The 20,134-nt window shown below is 43.9% G+C and overlaps 1 protein-coding gene across 9 annotated transcripts in view; it reads right to left on the bottom strand.

Moving 5' to 3' along the window:
- Window positions 1-20,134, bottom strand: part of LOC137346878 (uncharacterized) — a 398,647-nt gene that overhangs the window by 309,501 nt on the left and 69,012 nt on the right. For all 9 annotated transcript variants that reach the window (XM_068010837.1, XM_068010836.1, XM_068010841.1 and 6 more), the window contains one exon: window positions 5,461-5,589. In XM_068010837.1, the coding sequence (XP_067866938.1) occupies window positions 5,461-5,589 (129 nt within the window). The remainder of the gene's footprint in view (window positions 1-5,460; window positions 5,590-20,134) is intronic.

The following is a 20,134-nucleotide window of genomic DNA, read 5'->3' as shown; positions in this document are numbered from 1 at the left end:
GTAAGATGGGCAGAGCAGTGGCAGATGGAAATTAATCCTGAGAAGTGTGAGGTGATGCATTTTGGGAGGACTAATAAGGCAAGGGAATATACAATGAATAGTAGGACCCGAGGAAGTACAGAGGGTCAGAGGGACCTTGGTGTACTTGTACATTGATCACTGAAGGCAGCAGCACAGGTAGTGGTTAGGAAGGCATATAGGATACTTATATTCTATGCCTCGGCTAATGAAGGCAAGAGCAGGGAGGTTATGATGGAGCTGTATAAAACGCTAGTTAGGCCACAGCTGGAGTACTGTGTACAGTTCTGGTCGCCACACTATAGGAAGGATGTGATTGCACTGGACAGGGTGCAGAGGAGATTCACCAGGATGTTGCTTGGGCTGAAGCATTTCAACTATGAAGAGAGACTGGATAGGCTGGGGTTGTTTTCCTTAGAGCAAAGAAGGCTGAGGGGGGGACCTGATTGAGGTATACAAAATTATGAGGGGCATTGATAGGAAGACAATTTTTCCCTTAGTAGAGGGGTCAATAACCAGGGGGCATAGTTTTAAGGTAAGGGGCAGGAGGTTTGGAGGGGATTTAAGAAAAAACATTTTCACCCAGAGAGTGGTTGGAATCTGCAACACACTGCCTGAAGGGGTGGTAGAGGCAGGAACCCTCACAAAATTTAAGAAGTATTTAGATGAGCACTTGAAACGCCATAGCATACAAGACTATGGGCCAAGTGCTGGAAAATGGGATTAGAATAAATATGTGCTTGATGGCCAGCATGAGAACGGAGCAGGAGTATAAAGAGACGGGGAGAGAGAGAGTTCGCTCAGCGAGCGGGAAACAGCGAGAGCAGAGCCGGAGTATAAAGAGACCGGCAGAGAGAGCGAGAGTTCACTCAGAGCGCCAGAGGTTTGAAAAATAGTCAACAACGACATCACAGGAAAGCTGCAGAGGTGATTGGCAGAGTAACTGCTGTTAGGGAATAACCCTAAATAGCTGGGTTCGTAACTAAAGTAAAGAGAAAGGTCTACAGTTCTTTTTTAATATAGTAGGTAGTTTTTGTTTGGGGGGGGGGCGGGGGGCGTGGAATCAAGGTTCCTGGTGTAAATAAACTAATTCTTGGGTAATTTAAAGGAGTAAAAACAGAGTGAAAAAAAAACAAAGAGTGACATCACAGGAAAGCCGTAAGTTCATTGGTTGGTAAGTAACTACTAATTTGAATTACCTATTCTAAATTGATTTCAGATTAAAAGGTGAATAGGAGAAATATTTTCATGATTAAAAACTAAAGACCAGTCGGAAATTTAAAAAACAAATTAAAATCTAATTAAATAAAATAGAGATGCAGGGCCAGGCGATGTGTTGTACCTGCATGATGTGGACGCTGGTGGACCAATTACTTTGCCTCAGTATTTACAGTAGAAAAGGAGGATAACTTGCCAGAAGTCCCGAAAAAATTAATAGCCGATAGGGGGCAGGGACTTCATACAATTAACGCAAGTAAAACATCAGTAACAAGGAAATTAATGGAACTAAAGAGTGAGAAATCCCCAGGACCTGACGGTTTCCATCTGAGGGTGTTAAAGGAAGTAGGGGAGCACATTGTAGATGCCCCAACTATAGTCTTTCGGAGTTCCCGAGATTCAGGAGTGCTCCCGCTGGATTGGAAAGTTGCACATGTCACTCCACTTTTTAAGAAGGGTGAAAGGGGGAACCAAGGAAATCACAGACCAGTTAGCCTGACATCTGTGGTGGGCAAGTTGCTAGAGTCTATAATCAAGGATAGGGTGACCGAACACCTCGAAAAATTTCAGTTAATCAGGATCAGCCAGCATGGATTCATGATGGGAAGGTCATGGTCTATGGATGTCATTTATATGTGGTAAATGGAATTTAATCCTGAGTAGTGTGAGGTGATGCATTTTGGGAGGACTAACAAGGCAAGGGAATATACAATGGATGGTAGGACCAAAGGAAGTACAGAGGGTCAGAGGGACCTTGGTGCACTTGTCGATAGATCACTGAAGGCAGCACCACAGGTAGATAAGGTGGTTAGGAAGGCATATGGGATACTTGCATTTATTAGCCGAGGCATAGAATATAACAGCAGGGAGATTATGATGGAACTGTACAAAATGCTAGTTAAGCCACAGCTGGAGTGCTGTGTACAGTTCTGGTCGTCACACTATAGGAAGGATGTGACTGCACTGGAGAGGGTACAGAGGCGATTCACCAGGATGTTGCCTGGGCTGGAGCATTTCAGCTATGTAACATAGAAACATAGAAAAAAGGAGCAGGAGTAGGCCATTTGGCCCTTCGAGGCTGCTCCACCATTTATTATGATCATGGCTGATCATCCAACTCAGTAACCTGTTCCCGCTTTCACCCCATATCCTTTGATCCCTTTAAACCCAAGAGCTATATCTAACTCCTTCTTGAAAACATACAATGTTTTGGCCTCAACTGCTTTCTGTGGTAGCGAATTCTACAGGTTCACCACTCTCTGGGTGAAGAAATTTCTCCTCATCTCAGTCCTGAATGGTTTACCCCGTAATGTTAGACTATGACCTCTGGTTCTGGACACCCCCACCATTGGGAACATCCTTCCTGCATCGACCCTGTCAAGTCCTGTTAGAATTTTATAGGTTTCTATGAGATTCCCCCCTCACTCTTCTCACCTGCATGCTTACTGTCAGCTACTGGTGTACGAGAACACCAAGGTCTCATTGCATATTCCCCTCTCTCAGTTTATAGTCGTTCAGATAATAATCTGCCTTTCTGTTTTTGCTACCAAAGTGGATAACCTCACATTTATCCACATTATACTGCATCTGCCATGCATTTGCCCACTCACTCAACTTGTCCAAATCACCCTGAAGCCTCTCTGCATCCTCCTCACAACTCACCCTCCCACCCAGTTTTGTGTCATCTGCAAATTTGGATATATTACATTTTGTTCCCTCATCTAAATCATTAATATGTATTGTGAATAACTGGGGTCCCAGCACTGATCCCTGTGGTACCCCACTAGTCACTGCCTGCCATTCGGAAAAAGACCCATTTATCCCTACTCCCTGTTTCCTGTCTGCCAACCAATTTTCTATCCGTCACAATATACTACCCCCAATCCCATGTGCTTTAATTTTACATGCTAATCTCTTATGTGGGACTTAGTCGAAAGCTTTCTTTAAGTCCAAATAAACCACATCCACTTGCTCCCCCTCATCAACTCTACGAGTTACATCCTCAAAGAATTCTAGTAGATTTGTCAAACATGATTTCCCTTTCGTAAATCCATGCTGACTCTGTCCAATTCTACCACTGTTCTCCAAATGCTCTGCCATAAAATCTTTGATAATGGACTCTAGAACTTTCCCCACTACCGACGTCAGGCTGACTGGTCTATAATTTCCCACTTTCTCTCTACCTCCCTTTTTAAATAGTGGGATTACATTAGCTACCCTCCAATCTGTAGGAACTGTTCCAGATTCTATAGAATCTTGGAAGATGACCACCAATGCATCCATTATTTCGAGGGCCACTTCCTTAAGTACTCTCGGATGCAGACCATCAGGCCCTGGGGATTTATCGGCCTTCAATTCCATCAATTTCCCCAACACCATTTCTGTACTCATACTGATTTCCTTCAGTTCCTCTCTCTCACTAAACCCTGTGTTCCCCAACATTTCTGGTATGATATTTGTGTCCTCCTTTGTGAAGACAGAACCAAAGTATGCATTTAGTTGGTCAGCCATTTCTTTGTTCACCATAATAAATTCCCCTGTTTCTGACTGTAAGGGACCTACATTTGCCTTCACATACCTAGAGAAGCGTTTACAGTCAGTTTTTATGTTCCCCGCAAGCTTACTCTCATACCCTATTTTCCCCCACTTAATCAATCCCTTCGTCCTCCTTTGCTGAATTCTAAACTGCTCCCAATCCTCAGGTCTGTTTCTTTTTCTGGCGAATTGATATGCCTCTTCCTTGGATCTCATGCTATCTCTAATTTCCCTGTAAGCCATGGTTTGGCTAGCTTTCCCGTTTTACTTTTGCACCAGACAAGAAAAAACAATTGTTGCAGTTCATCCATGAGCTCTTTAAATGTTTGCCAATGCCTTTCCACCGTCATCCCTTTAAGTAACGTTTCCCAATCCATCATCGCCAACTCGCGCCTCATACCTTTGTAGTTTCTCGTACTAAGATTCAGGACCCTAGTTTCAATCAACTAAATCACTCTCCATCTTGATGAAGAATTCTATCATATTATGGTCGTTCATCCCCAGGGGTCTCGCCCACTAGATTGTCAATTATTCCTCTCTCATTACACAATACCCAGTCCAGGATGGCCTGTTCTCTAGTGGGTTCCTCAACGTATTGGTCCAAAAAACCATCCCGTATACACTCCAAGAATTCCTTCTCTATGGTATTGTGACTAATTCGATTTGCCCAATCTATATGCAGATCAAACTCACCCATAATTACAGACGTTCCTTTATTGCATGCGTCTCTAATTTCTTGTTTAATGCCATTCCCAACACCACTACTACAGTTTGGGGGTCTATATACAACCCCCACTAACGTTTTTTGCCCCCAAGTGTTTCTCAGTTCTACCCATACAGATTCCACATCGTCAGAGCTAATATCTTTCCTCACTATTGCGTTAATTTCCTCTTTAACCAGCAATGCAACTCCACCGCCTTTTGCTTTTTTTTCTGTCCTTCCGAAATACTGAATACCCCTGGATGTTCATTTCCCATCCCTGGTCACCTTGCAGCCATGTCTCCGTAATCCCGACTATATCATACCCGTTTACATCTATTTGCACGATTAATTCATCCACTTTATTGTGAATGCTCCGCGCATTAAGGCACAAAGCCCGGATCGGCTAGGGTTAATTTCTTTACAGCAGAAATGGCTGTGGGGGGACCTGATTGAGGTATACAAAATTATGAGGGGCATAGATAGGAAGAAACTTTTCCCTTAGTGGAGGGGTCAATAACCAGGGGGCATAGATTTAAGGTAAGGGGAAGGAAGTTTAGAGGGGATTTGAGGAAAAACTTTGTCACCCAGAGGGTGGTTGGAATCTGGTACACACTGCCTGAAGGGGTGATAGAGGCAGGAACCCTCACAACATTTAAGAAGCATTTAGATGAGCACTTGAAACGCCATAAGGCTACAGGCCAAGTGCTGGAAAATGGGATTTTAATAGACAGGCTTGATGGCCAGCACGGACACGGTGGGCCGAAGGGCCTGTTTCTGTGCTGTATAACTCTATAAACCTAAGAAAGCCTGTTTGTATCTGCTTTATAATCGGAAAGCGGAGAACAAGGATTCACCAAGGGGGAAGCTAAAAACAGTGTGTTTAAAAATAAAACCCTGTTACAGTAAGACCAGGTGAAAGCTAGACCTCTTTCTCACTTGGTCATAACACTACAAATATGGCTGCCTTCAATCTCAGAGTTACTTACATTTTGACTCACTGAGAGTTTTGAAGGTTGGCTCTGAAGACAGCAGAGATTCACATTTCAGAGAGATCTCCATGTTATTGCTGGACTGGGCAGGGCTTCCTGAGAGGCTGGAAAGATACTCCATTCGTACTACAGGGATGGACAAAAGACAATGTTAAGCATAATGAAAGCAAAGCTGCTCAAATATGCAAATTTTATCCAAGATTATGACTGAATCTGACCACGTACAAAGCCTTCACTATCAGCACCCACACAATACAATCACATGTCCTGAGAACCTTCCATCAGGATTGTACGTGGGCATGTCTTAAAGCCTGGAAATTTGGGAAAGAAATTAACAAAAGAATAGTAACATTATCTGATGGGTTGTCTACTGTATGAGCTTTCTATCTTCATCAACCATTGGTTCATCCTATATGTAAAGTTTAAATTAATGTTCCCTTTAATTTGCACATATCTCAAGCAAAGGTTTATCCATAAAGGGATATCAATGCTAAGAACAACCTTTACCAAACCTCCAACTTCACGAAATTTAAACAGGTGAAATCAGCATGTAAGAAATATAAGAACTGAGTTTCCTAGCTTTGGGGGGCTTGTGTGCAGCTGGATACAGCTCATGGGCCACAAGTTAGATCTCTAAACTACCTCATTATTTTAACTGAATTTATCCTTCACCTACTTTAAAAATAGGCCCTCACCAACTGCAGAATATCACCAGGACAGTGGCACTCCAGCAGATTTACCAACTACAATGATGTCGTCTTCCCCAATCTTACACTACATAAAAACCCTATACACAGTCTTCTGGTATTTTCAATAGAGGCACCCTGCCAGCTCTAAGCACTGAGACTCTCTCACTTGTTTGACATTGGGTTAAAGTCTCTGTCCAGACCTGCTACCCACATGTTAGCTTTATAGTCTGTCTCCCTCCCAGTTCTCTCCCTGTGTGTGCACTTTTGCCTCCTCTCCCACCAGATTTTCTTGCTTCCCCCAAGCAGCTTCTATCTCCTTCAACACCTTAGTTTATCCCTCTCTTTCTCCTCTGAACAGGTTTCCTTTCTCTTCCCCTTACCCAAGTTTTTCTCTCTTCTGCTCAACAGCCTCTGAAATGGCCTAGTAAGCCACTCAGTTATATTCAAGGCGGTGGCTCACCACCACTTTCTCAAGGGCAATTATGGGCGGGCAATAAATGCTGGCATTGCCAGCAACACTCACATGGGGAATGAATAAAATAGGGACTGGATTTTATTCTCATCCTTGTTTTCAAATCCCTCCATGGTCTTGCCCCTCCCTAACTCTGTGATCTCCCTCAGCCCCACAACCCTCCAAGATATCTGCGTTCCTCAAATTCTGGCCTCTTGTGCATCCCTGATTTTAATTGCTTCACCATTGGTAGCCATGCCTTCAGTTGCCTAGGCCCCAAGCTCTGGAATACCCTCCCTACACCTCTCCGCCTCCCCAACTCCTCTTTGACCAAGCTTTTGGTCATCTGACCTAATATCTCCTTTTGTAGCTTGGTATCATACTTTGTTTTATAATGCTCCTGTAAAGCGCCTTGGTACGTTTTATTATATTAAAGATGCCATATACATATAAGTTTTGTTATTGTAGGTGGTAGGGGCACGGCTGCCGGGGCCAATGGTGTGGGGAGTGTGAGGGGGAGGAGGGGACAACCCTGCTTTGGTGGGCAGTGAGACCCGAGGCTGCCACCAGGTTTACCGCCTTTATTAAGGATGGTGGCCTGTCCCCTCAAGAGCTGTGGTCACTGCTGTGACTGCACCTGGAGGATGAGTGCACATCGATGGCCGTGTGCCCTCAAAATCATTTAAGTGGGGTCTGGAGCACCGGGGCCAGTCAGACAGGCCCTGGTGAGGGTGGGGTGGGGAACTTGCGGAGGGAAGGCAGCACCATTGCCGCTGGGGAGCTGCTCCATGGGCCAAAAGAATGCCCAAAAAGGAGATCCCCGACACCTTCCTGCTCCATTTTACCAACCTTCCCACCTCCCAGCCCATCCCCAAAGGGCTAGGAAAAATTCAGTCCTAGGTTTCTTTTTCTTGTTCCGAGGATTTTTTTTTTTTGTTTTAAAACTTAGGATTCTGTGTTTTTAAAAAACTGAAAAAGGATTTCAGTGGACATTGAGACACCTGCAAATAGTTGAACTTTCTGGACGTTTTGAAAGAAAATTCAACAAAAGCTGAACTGGTAAACAAGGACTGGAATGCAGGCAATTTCAAGGAAACCAGCAGGGGGGTTAACTTCAGAACTACCCTTTGAGTGACGAGAGAATTTATGACTGGGGATGTGACTTGTTTATAGAAGGTTTTGGTTTCAGTTTGGAACTTTAAAAAGCCAGTGAGTTTGGACAAAAAGCAGGCATTTGAAATTTGATTTTGACCTGCCTGGAGATCAGAAGAAGACCCAAAAAAGTATTGCATCTCTGTTAAGGACTCCTACATCTCTCGAGAAAAAACCCTGTATTTCAAATGTGGCAGATTCCTATTGCCTCCTGTCTCTAAAGAATCCCTGCATCAAGTGTGGTTCCTGTTGCCTCCTGGGTTTAAGAAATCCTGCATATTGGAAGAAACATTTGACTGCTATACTGTTGCTATCAGACCTAAGAAGATCCTTGTTGCTGCACACCTCATGGAGGACCTTCTGTGAAGCCTTCTACTGATGAAGTTCTTTGAACGCTTGCCCATCACAGACTGTTCATCAAACTTGCCTGGAATGACTTCGGCTTTGGGACACCTCACCAAACCGAAGGCAATGGATAGTCTTTAAAGAAATATTACATAGTTTACAGCAAGTATACATTCCTTTTCGGCACAAAACCCCCCAAAGTAAAGCCAGTCAACCATGGATAACAAAGGAAGTGAAGGATTGTATAAGATTAAAAGAAATGCCGGAAATAATAGTAAACCTGAGGATTGGGAGGATTTTAGAATACAGCAAAGGAGTACGAAGAAACTGATAAATAAAGGGATAAGAGCATATGAACATAAGAACATAGAACAGTACAGCACAGTACAGGCCCTTCGTCCCACGATGTTGTGCCGAACCTTTAACCTACTCTAGGATCAAACTACCTACATACCCTTCATACTACTATCATCCATGTACCTATCCAAGAGTCGCTTAAATGTCCCTAATGTATCTGCTTCTACTACCACCGCTGGCAGTGCATTCCACGCACCCACCACTCTGTGTAAAGAACCTACCTCTGACATCTCCCCGAAACCTTCCCCCAATCACCTTAAAATTGTGCCCCCTAGTGATAGCCCTTTCCGCCCTGGGAAAAAGTCTCTGGCTATCCACTATCTATGCCTCTCATCATCTTGTACCCCTCTATCAAGTCACCTCTCATCCTTCTTCGCTCCAATGAGAAAAGCCCTAGCTCCCTCAACCTTTCTTCGTAAGACATGCCCTCCAGTCCAGGCAGCATCCTGGTAAATCTCCTCTGCACCCTCTCTAAAGCTTCCACATCCTTCCTATAATGAGGCGACCAGAACTGAACACAATATTCCAAGTGTGGTCTAACCAGGGCTTTATAGAGCTGCAGCATAACCTCACGGCTCTTAAACTCAATCCCCCTGTTAATGAAAGCCAACACACCATACGCTTTCTTAACAACCCTATCAACTTGGATGGCAACTTTGAGCAATCTATGGACATGGACCCCAAGATCCCTCTGTTCCTCCACACTACCAAGAATCCTGTCTTTAAGCCTGTATTCTGCATTCAAATTTGACCTTCCAAAATGAATCACTTCACACTTTTCCAGTTTGAACTCCATTTGCCACTTCTCAGCCCAGCTCTGCATCCTGTTAATGTCCCGTTGCAAACTACAACAGCCTTCCACACTATCCACAACTCCAGCAACCTTCGTGTCATCGGCAAACTTGCTAACCCAGCCTTCCACTTCCTCATCCAAGTCATTGATAAAAATCACAAAGAGCAGAGGTCCCAGAACAGATCCCTGCGGAACACCACTGGTCACCGAGCTCCAGGCTGAATACTTTCCATCTACTACCACCCTCTGTCTTCTATGGGCCAGCCAATTCTGTATCCAGACAGCCAACGTTCCCTGAATCCCATGCCTCCTTACTTTCTGAATGAGCCTACCACCTTATCAAATGCCATGCTAAAATCCATATACACCACATCTACTGCTCTTCCTTCATCAATGTGTTTTGTCACATCCTCAAAGAATTCAATAAGGCTTGTGAGGCATGACCTGCCCCTCACAAAGCCATGCTGACTGTCTCTAATCAAACTATGCTTTTCCAAATAATCATAAATCCTGTCTCTCAGAATCCTCTCCAATAATTTGCCCACTACCGACGTAAGACTGACTGGTCTATGATTCCCAGGGTTATCCCTATTCCCTTTCTTGAACAAGGGAATAACATTTGCCACCCTCCAATCATCTGGTACTACTCCAGTGGACAGTGAGGACGCAAAGAGCATCGCCAAAGGCGAGGGAAGAGATTGCCGCGCTTCACGTAATATCCTTGGGTATATCCCGTCTGGCCCCGGGGACTTATCTGTCCTCATGTCTTTCAAAATTTCCAGCACATCCTCCCTCTTAACATCAACCTGTTCGAGCATATCAGCCTGTTTCACGCTGTCCTCACAAACGACCAGGTCCCTCTCACTAGTGAATACTGAAGCAAAGTATTCATTAAGGACCTCCCCTACCTCCTCCGACTCCAGGCACAAGTTCCCTCCACTATCCCTGATCGGCCCTACCCTCACTCTGGCCATCCTCTTGTTCCTCACATAAGTGTAGAACGCCTTGGGATTTTCCTTAATCCTACCCGCCAAGACTTTTTCATGTCCCCTTCTAGCTCTAAGTCCATTCTTCAGTTCCTTCCTGGCTACCTTGTAAACCTCTAAAGCCCTGTCTGATCCTTGCTTCCTCAACCTGAAGTAAGCTTCCTTCTTCCTCTTGACAAGCTGTTCCACATCTCTTGTTATCCAAGGTTCCTTCACCCTACCATCCCTTCCTTGCCTCATCGGGACAAACCTATCCAGCAGTAGCAGCAAGTGCTCCCTAAACAACCGCCACATTCCTGTCGTGCATTTCCCTGAGAACATCTGTTCCCATTTATGCTCCCCAGTTCCTGCCTAATAGCATTGTAATTTCCCCTCCCCCAATTAAATATTTTCCCATCCCGTCTGCTCCTGTCCCTCTCTATGACTAGAGTAAAGGTCAGGGAGTTGTGATCACTATCACCGAAATGCTCTCCCACCGAGAGATCTGCCACCTGACCTGGTTCGTTGCCAAGCACCAAATCCAACATAGCCTCCCCTCTAGTCGGCCTATCTACATATTGAGTCCAGAAACCTTCCTGGACACACCTGACAAAAACTGCTCCATCCAAACTATTTGCACTGAGGAGGGTCCAATCAATATTAGGAAAGTTGAAGTCACCCATGACAACCACCCTGTTACTTCTGCACCTTCCCAAAATCTGCCTCCCAATCTGTTCCTCTGTGTCTCTGTTGCTATTGGGGGGTCCATAGAAAACTCCCAATAAAGGTGACTGTTCCTTTCCTGTTTCTGACCCACCCATAATGACTCAGTGGACAAACCCTCCTCGACGACCTCCCTTTCTGCAGCTGTGATACTATCCCTGACTAGCAATGCCACTCCCCCACCTCTTTTACCTCCCTCCCTATTCCTTTTGAAACATCTAAACCCCGGAACATCCAACATCCATTCCTGCCCGTGATATCCAAGTCTCCGTAATGGCCACAACATCGTAGCTCCAAGTACTGATTCATGCTCTAAGTTCATCACCCTTATTCCTGACACTTCTTGCGTTAAAATAGACACACTTCAACCCATCATACTGGCTGCAACTTTGCCCTGTCAACTGTCTAACCTTCCTCACAGACTCTCTGCACTCTGTATCTGCCTGTTCAACAGCTACCCCATCCACTGATCCGTAGCTCCGGTTCCCATCCCCCTGCCAAACTAGTTTAAACCCTCCCGAAGAGCGCTAGCAAACCTCCCGCCCAGGATATTGGTGCCCCTCCAGTTCAGATGCAACCCGTCCTTCTTGTACAGGTCCCACCTTCCCCAGAAGGTATCCCAATGATCCACATATCTGAAGCCCTCCCTCCTACACCAGCTCTGTAGCCACGTGTTCAGCTGCACTCGCTCTCTGTTTCTAGCCTCACTAGCACGTGGCACCCGGTATCAATCCTGAGATTACTATCCTGCTTGTCCTGCCTTTTAGCTTCCAACCTAACTCCCTATATTCGCTTTTCAGGTCCTCATCCCTTTTCCGAGCTATGTCATTGGTACCGATGTGTACCACGACTTCTGGCTGCTCCCCCTCCCCGTTAAGAATCCTGTGGACTCGATCAGAGACATCCCTGACCCTGGCACCCGGGAGGCAACATACCATCCAGGAGTCTCATTCGCGACCACAGAATCTCCTGTCTGTTCCTCTAACAATTGAATCTCCTATCACTATTGCTCTCCTATTCTCCCCCCTTCCCTTCTGAGCCAGAGCCAGGCTCAGTGCCAGAGACCTGGCCGCTGTGGCTTTCACCTGGTAGGTCCCCCCGCCCAACCGTATCCAAAACGGTATACTTATTGAGGGGATCCCTGCACTGTGCGCCTATTCCCTTTAACATAGGTGTCACTACTTCCCTATAACTGCTCTCTATCACCCCCTCAGCCGCCTGAATGATCCGAAGCTCGCAAAAAATATAAAAACAGACTGTAAAAGCTTCTATAGGTACGTAAAAAGGAAATGTTTGGCTAAGACAAATATGGGTCCATTACAGGCAGAGTCAGGAGAATTTGTAATGGGGAATAGAGAACTGACGGAGAAGCTAAATGATTACTTTGTGTCTGTCTTCACTGAGGAAGATACAAGAAATCTCCCAGAATTAGAGATCCAAGGGATTAGGGAGAATGAGGAATTGAAGGAAATCAGTCTTAGTAAGAAGGTTGTATTGGAGAAATTAATGGGGTTGAAGGTTGATAAGTCCCCATGACTTGATTTCCATATCCTAGAGTGTTGAAAGAGGCAGCTATGGAGATAGTGGATGCATTGGTGATCATCTTCCAAAATTCTGCAGTTTGGAAGGTCACAAATGTCACCCCACTATTTAAGAAGGAAGGGAGAGAGAAAACCAGGGAATTACAGACCTGTTAGCCTTACATCAGTCATTGGGAAAATGCTAGAATCTATTCTAAAGGATGTGATAAATGGATACTTGGATAATAATGATCTGATTGGGCATAGTCAACATGGATTTATGAATGGAAAATCATGTTTGACGAACCTGTTGGAGTTTTTTTGAGGATGTTACTAACAGAATTGATAAAGGGGCATCGGTGGATGTGGTATGCTTGGATTTTTAAAAGGCCTTTGATAAAGTCCCCCACAGGAGGTTGGTTAGCACAATTAAAGCACATAGGATAGGAGGCCACTCCAGGCGCTGCTTCACAAACCACTGACCACCTCCAGGCGCGTATCCATTGTCTCTCGAGATAAGGAGGCCCAAAAGAAAGATAGGAGGTAATATAGTGGCATGGATTAAGGATTGGTTAGCATGCAGAAAACAGAGAGTAGGAATAAATGGGTCATTCTCATGTTGGCATGCTGTGACTAGTAGGGTACCGCAGGGATCAGTGCTTGGGCCCTAGCTGTTCACAATATATCAATGATTTGGATGTGGGGACCAAATGTAGTATTTCCAAGTTTGTGGTTGACACAAAACTAGGTGGGAATGTGTGTTGTGAGGAAGATGCAAAGCGGCTTCAAGGAGATTTGGACAGACTTAGTGAGTGGGCAAGAACGTGGCAGATAGAATATAAATGTAGAAAAATGTGAGGTTATCCACTTTGGTAGGAGGAACAGATGTGCAGAGTATTTCTTAAATGGTAAGAGATTAGAAAGTGTAGATATACAAAGGGACTCGGGTGTCCTCATCAATAAATCACTGAAAGCTAACATGCAGGCACAGCAAGCAATTAAGAAGGTTAATGGTATGTTAGCCTTTATCATCAGAGGATTTGAGTACAGGAGTAGTGAAGTCTTGCTTCAATTGTATAGAACCTTGGTTAGACTGCACCTGGAGTACTGTGCGCAGTTTTGGTCCCCTTACCTTAGGAAGGATATTGCCATATGGAGAGTGCAATGAAGCTTCACCAGACTTGTTCCCAGGATGGCGGGACTGTCCTATGGAGAGAGATTGGGGAAACCAGGCCTGTATTCTCGAGAGTTTCGAAGAATGAGAGGTGATCTCATTGAAATCTCCAAAATACTTAAAGGGATAGACAGGGTAGATGAAAGAGATAGACAGGGTAGATGCAGGTAAAATGTTTCCTCTGGTTGAAGAGTCTAAAACCAGGGGACACAAGTTCAAAATAAGGGGGAAGCCACTTAGGACAGAGATGAGGAGAAATTTCTTTACTCAGAGGGTGGTGAATCTTTGGAATTCTGTACCCCAAAGGCTGTGGAAGCTCCGTCATTGAGTATGTTTAAAGTAGAGATTGACAGATATCTAAATACAAATGACATAAGGGGATATGAGGATAGTGTGGTAAAAAGACACTGAAGTGGATGATCAGCCATGATTGTATTGAATGGCAGAGCAGGCTTGATGGGCTGAATGGCCTACTCCTGCTCCTATATTCCTTCCACATCATGACAGACTAAGTTTTTTTATTATTCCTTTTATTCCTATGAAACAGCTGTAAACCAAAATCCCTTTTGCCCCGGTTAACTGGCTTTTTTTGCATCTATGTGCATGTGCATGAGGGGTAGGGAAAATAAGGAGTTTTATTATCTCAGTTCATATCTACATTTACTTCATTATTTTATAATAGACAGTTAATTTTCCAGTTCACGGCAGGAGCAGGCACCAATATAGTCATCAATGTATCAGAAACAAAGTTAATGTTTGTTGTTGATTAACGAAACCTGGTTGGTGTGCTTTACGTTGGATCAAATGTCTCTCCCGTCAAGTTGATCCCTGTGCCAGCTTCGGCTCACTTGGTAGCACTCATGCCCTTAAATTATAAAAGATTCTGGGTTCAAATTCTACTCTAGGACTTAAGTGCAAAAATAAAGGGCAATACTCCAATGTAGTCCTGAGAGAATGGGGCACAGTTGGAGGTGTTGTCTTTCGATGAGATGTTATCCCAAGGCCCCATCTGCCCTCTTGTGTGGATGTAAGATAGCCTGGGGCATTATTTCAAAGAAAACCAGGGGAGTTATCTCTGGTACCCTGGCCAATGTTTATCCCTCAATCAACATCACAAAAAACAGATTACCTAGTCATTATCACATTGCTGTTTGTGGGAGCTTGCTGTGTGCAAACTGGCTCCTGCATTTCCTATATTACTACAGACTAAAGTACTTAGTTGGCTGTAAAGTGCTTTGAGATGTCCAGTAGTCATGAAAAGTGTTATATAAATGCAAGCTTTACTTTCTTTCAATTGTTACTCACTCAATAGTATTTCTCCCCGCTCTCTCCTCCCTCAGCAGTGTCTCTTTCCTTCAGTAGTTTCTCTCTGTTCATCTTCAGCAATTTTATTTTCTTGCCCAAACTTTTCTATCTCTTGTTCAATCAGTTTCTCCATCTTTCTTCTCAACAGTTTATCTGCTTCTGCCCTCGAGTTTTTTTTCTCTCTTCCCTATGTTTATCATTCTGTTATTCCCAACATATCTTTTTCTCTTCATAGTTTCTCTGTCCTAACAAAACTCTCTCTTACAAAGGTAAAATACTGAAGATGCTGGAAATCTGGAATATAAACTGAAAATGCTGGAATACTGTATATTACTTTTACCTAGCCCTTAAATCTCTTTCTTTCTCTCTCTCTCTCCTTCAAGTCTCGCTCTCACTTTTCCTTTCCCCCAACAGTCTCCCTCTCCCCCTCAGTTATCTGTCTCTCCTCAGTCTTTTTCCTCAGTTTTGGCCTATTTTTCCCTTCCGTCTCCTTCTCTCTCCCCTCATAAATCGCACAAATGTCTACCTCTCTCTCTCCCCTCATAAATCGCACAAATGTCTATCTCTGTCTCCCCTCATAAATCGCACAAATGTCTATCTCTCTCTCTCTCTCTCCCCTTATAAATCGCACAAATGTCTATCTCTCTATCTCTCTCTCTCCCCCCTCATAAATCGCACAAATGTCTATCTCTCTCTCCCCTCATAAATTGCACAAATGTCTATCTCTCTCTCTCTCTCTCCCCTCATAAATCGCACAAATGTCTATCTATCTCTCTCTCTCTCCCCTCATAAATCGCACAAATGTCTATCTCTCTCTCTCTCTCTCTCCCCTTATAAATCGCACAAATGTCTATCTCTCTATCTCTCTCTCTCCCCCCTCATAAATCGCACAAATGTCTATCTCTCTCTCCCCTCATAAATTGCACAAATGTCTATCTCTCTCTCTCCCCTCATAAATCGCACAAATGTCTATCTCTCTCTCTCTCTCTCCCCTCATAAATCGCACAAATGTCTCTCTCTCTCTCCCCTCATAAATCGCACAAATGTCTATCTCTCTCTCTCTCTCTCCCCTCATAAATCGCACAAATGTCTCTCTCTCTCTCCCCTCATAAATCGCACAAATGTCTATCTCTCTCTCTCCCCTCATAAATCGCACAAATGTCTCTCTCTCTCTCTCCCCCCTCATAAATCGCACAAATGTCTCTCTCTCTCTCTCTCCCCTCATAAATCGCACAAATGTCTCTCTGTCTCTCCCCTCATAAATCGCACAAATGTCTCTCTCTCTCTCTCTCCCCTCATAAATCGCACAAATGTCTCTCTCTCTCTCCCCTCATAAATCGCACATCTCTCTCTCTCTCTCTCCCCCCTCATAAATCGCACATCTCTCTCTCTCTCCCCTCATAAATCGCACATCTCTCTCTCTCTCTCCCCTCATAAATCGCACATCTCTCTCTCCCTCCCCTCATAAATCGCACATCTCTCTCTCTCTCCCCTCATAAATTGCACAAATGTCTATCTCTCTCTCTCTCTCTCTCTCCCCTCATAAATCGCACAAATGTCTATCTCTCTCTCTCTCTCTCCCCTCATAAATCGCACAAATGTCTCTCATTCTCTCTCTCCCCTCATAAATCGCACATCTCTCTCTCTCCCCTCATAAATCGCACATCTCTCTCTCTCTCCCCTCATAAATCGCACATCCCCCTCTCTCTCTCCCCTCATAAATCGCACATCTCTCTCTCTCTCTCTCTCCCCTCATAAATCGCACATCTCTCTCTCTCTCTCTCTCTCCCCTCTTAAATCGCACATCTCTCTCTCTCTCCCCTCATAAATCGCACATCTCTCTCTCCCCTCATAAATCGCACATCTCTCTCTCTCTCCTCATAAATCGCACATCTCTCTCTCTCTCCTCATAAATCACACATCTCTCTCTCTCTCTCCTCATAAATCGCACATCTCTCTCTCTCTCCCCCCACATAAATCGCACATCTCTCTCCCTCTGTCCCCTCATAAATCGCACATCTCTCTCTCCCCTCATAAATCGCACATCTCTCTCTCCCCTCATAAATCCTCTCCCTCTCTCTCTCCCCTCATAAATCCTCTCCCTCTCCCTCTCTCTCCTGCACCTACATCTCTCCTCTCCCACCTGCACAGTACATTTCTCTTCTCGAAATTATCTCTACCTTCTCTCAATATTCTCTTTTCCCCCTCAACAATCTGTTGCTCTCTTCTCAACCGTTATCAAAAGGAAACATGACTCCGTTTTCATAAATGGCAAGACTGGATAATGTAGGTGTAAGTACACTTTTTAATTGTTTTACAATTGATTTACAGGTACATTTTCCTTAGAAACTAACAATACTTTAATAAAGCAATTCTCCTTTAACTTTACACAGAGGTGATATAGTATAGGACATAATTCTTTGACTGCTTTCTCAAATACACAAGAATACAAGAAATAGGAGCAGGAGTAGACCATATAGCCCATTGAACCTGTTCCGCCATTCAATATGATCATGGCTGATCTAAGGCTTCAACTCCACTTTCCCGCCCGCTTGCCATATTCCTTGATTCCCTGGGAGGCCAAAAATCTGTCTCTCCCAGCCTTAAATGCATTCAATGATGGAGCATCTCCATACCCTCTGGGATAAAGAATTCCAAAGATTCACAACCCTTTGAATGAAGTAATTTCTCCTCATCTCAGTCCTAAATGACCGACCTCATCTTGAGATTGTGCCCTCACGTTTTAGATTCCTCGACCAGCGGAAACCATCTCTCAGTGTCTACCCTATCCAGCCCCTTCAAAATCTTTAATGTTTCAATGAGATCGCCTCTCATTCTTCTAAACTCCAGAGAGTTTACTCAGCCTCTCATCATAGGACAACCCGCTCATCCCAGGGACCAGTCTAGCCAACTTTTGCTGTAGCGCCGCAAATGCAAGTATATCCTTTCGTAAATGTGGAGACCAACCACAGTTCTCCAGATGTGTGAGGGGGGGGGGGGGGGGGGGGTGGGGGTTGTGCGGGGAAGGTCTCACCAAAACCTTGTACAATTGGAGCAAGACTTCTTCATTCCTGTACTCCAATCCCCTTGCAATAAAGGCCAACATGTCATTTGGGTTCCTAATTGCTTGCTATACCTGCATGTTAACTTTCTGCGTTCCTGTACAAGCACACCCAAATCTCTTCGAACATCAACACTTAAAAGTTTCACACCTTTTAAAAAAAATTCTGCTTTCCTATTCTTATGACCAAAGTGAATAACTTCACATTTCCCTACATTATACTCACTTAATGTGTCTATATCTCTTTGCAGCCCGAGTCCTCCCCACAGCTTACCTTTCCACCTACCTTTGTATCATCAGCAAACTTAGATACATTATTCTCTGCCTCTTCATCTAAGGCATTAATATAGATTGTAAATAGCTGAGGCCCCAGCACTGATCCATGCGGCACTCCCCTATGCACTGCCTGCCAACTTGAAAGTGGTCTGTTTATGCCCACTCTTTGCTTCCTGTGCGTTAACCAATCCTCTATCCATGCTATTACCCCCAACTCCATGATCGCTTATCTTGCCTATTAATCTTTTGTGTGGCACCTTATCCGAATACTGGAGTCTGAGAGGCAGAGTATAATAATAAATGGAATATGGACAACCACAGTGGTGGTGTTCAGTGTGGCTGCCATATTGGGGAGGAGGGGAAGGAGTGGGATAGGGGGTGATTAGTGTTTGTTGTTTTAAGAGCTGGTTATGTCAAGTAATGTCTTTCAATTGACTTGGATGCTGGCTGCTGCACATCATTTAGGGTTTAATGTCTGTAACTATAGATATGGTGTGGTTGTCTTTTGTTAATAGGTTAGAGATATATTTCATTTCTTGAAGAACTCATTCACTTGATATATGAATTTGTTTGTATGTAATTGTTTTCTATAGTACTTAAAAGAATGCAAACAGTTTAGTTAGTTTGGTCTTTGAGCACAGAAGTCAAAGATGTAAGTAGAAAATTAACATGCTTCAACCAAGAAATATTTCACACAATATTATACATTTTAGAATCATAGGAGGGTACAGGACAGGTGACCTCTTTCAGAGCTATCCAATTAATCCCACTCCCCTGCTCTTTCCCCATAGTCCTGTAAATTTCATCCCTTCACATATCTATCCAGTTCTCTTTTGAATATTGCTATTGAATCTGCTTCCACTACCTTTTCAGGCAATTCATACCATATCACAACTCACTGTGTAAAAAGAAAATTCCTCATGTTGCTTCTGGTGCATTTCCCAATTACCTTAAATCGGTGTCCTCTGGCTACCAACCTTTCTACCACTAGAAACAATTTCTCCTTATTTACTCTATCAAATGATTCATGATGTTGAACAGGTCTATAAAACCTCCTCTTAACCCCTGATCTGAAGAGAATAACCTGAGCTTCTCCAGTCTCTCCACAAAACTGCAGTTTCTCATCTTTGGGACAATTCTAGTAAATCTCATCTGCACCATCTACAATGCCCTGACATCCTCCTTAAAGCATGGTGCCCAGAATTTGAACACAATACTCCAGCTGAGTCCGAACCACTGATTTATAAAGGTTTAGCATAACTTGCTTCTGTACTCTATTCCTCTTTTAATAAAGCTAAGGATTCCATATGCTTTTCTAACAGCTTTCTCCAATTGTCCTGACACCTATGTGTAAAGTTCCAGTTAATGTATCTGATAACAGCTTCAAAAAAACAGATGGGGTAAATATCCAGATGGAAATGGTAGTGAAGAATGTAAGATATTACAAAATACTTTATGAGACATGATTTTTCCAGAAATACTAGGAAATGGAAATATTTCACCAAAGAAAACAACTGGTTGACACTTTAGGATATAAGATTAAATTTATTCTGGAATTTCACTCAATTTACCTTTGGCAGGGGTATCCAGAGGGAAACACTTCAGTATCGTTCAAACTCAGGATATGGGAGTTGCTGGCATTGCCAGCATTTATTGCCCATCCCTCATTGCTCTGATGGATTGTCTTCTTGAACTGCTGCAATTCCTATAGTAAAGGTCCTTGTAGGTGGCAGATATCACAGGTTTGGGAGGTGCTGTTGAAGAAGCCTTACTGAATTGCTGCAATGCATCCTGTAGATCATATACACAGCAGCCATGATGCCCAGTGGCTGCTTAAACTGGTGGAGTAGGTACCAATCA

This window comes from Heterodontus francisci, chromosome 30, assembly GCF_036365525.1.
Source record: "Heterodontus francisci isolate sHetFra1 chromosome 30, sHetFra1.hap1, whole genome shotgun sequence".
Classification (NCBI taxonomy): Eukaryota; Metazoa; Chordata; class Chondrichthyes; order Heterodontiformes; family Heterodontidae; genus Heterodontus; species Heterodontus francisci.
The sequence above is the reverse complement of the archived record's forward strand: the minus strand, read 5'-3'. Positions and strand labels throughout refer to the sequence as shown.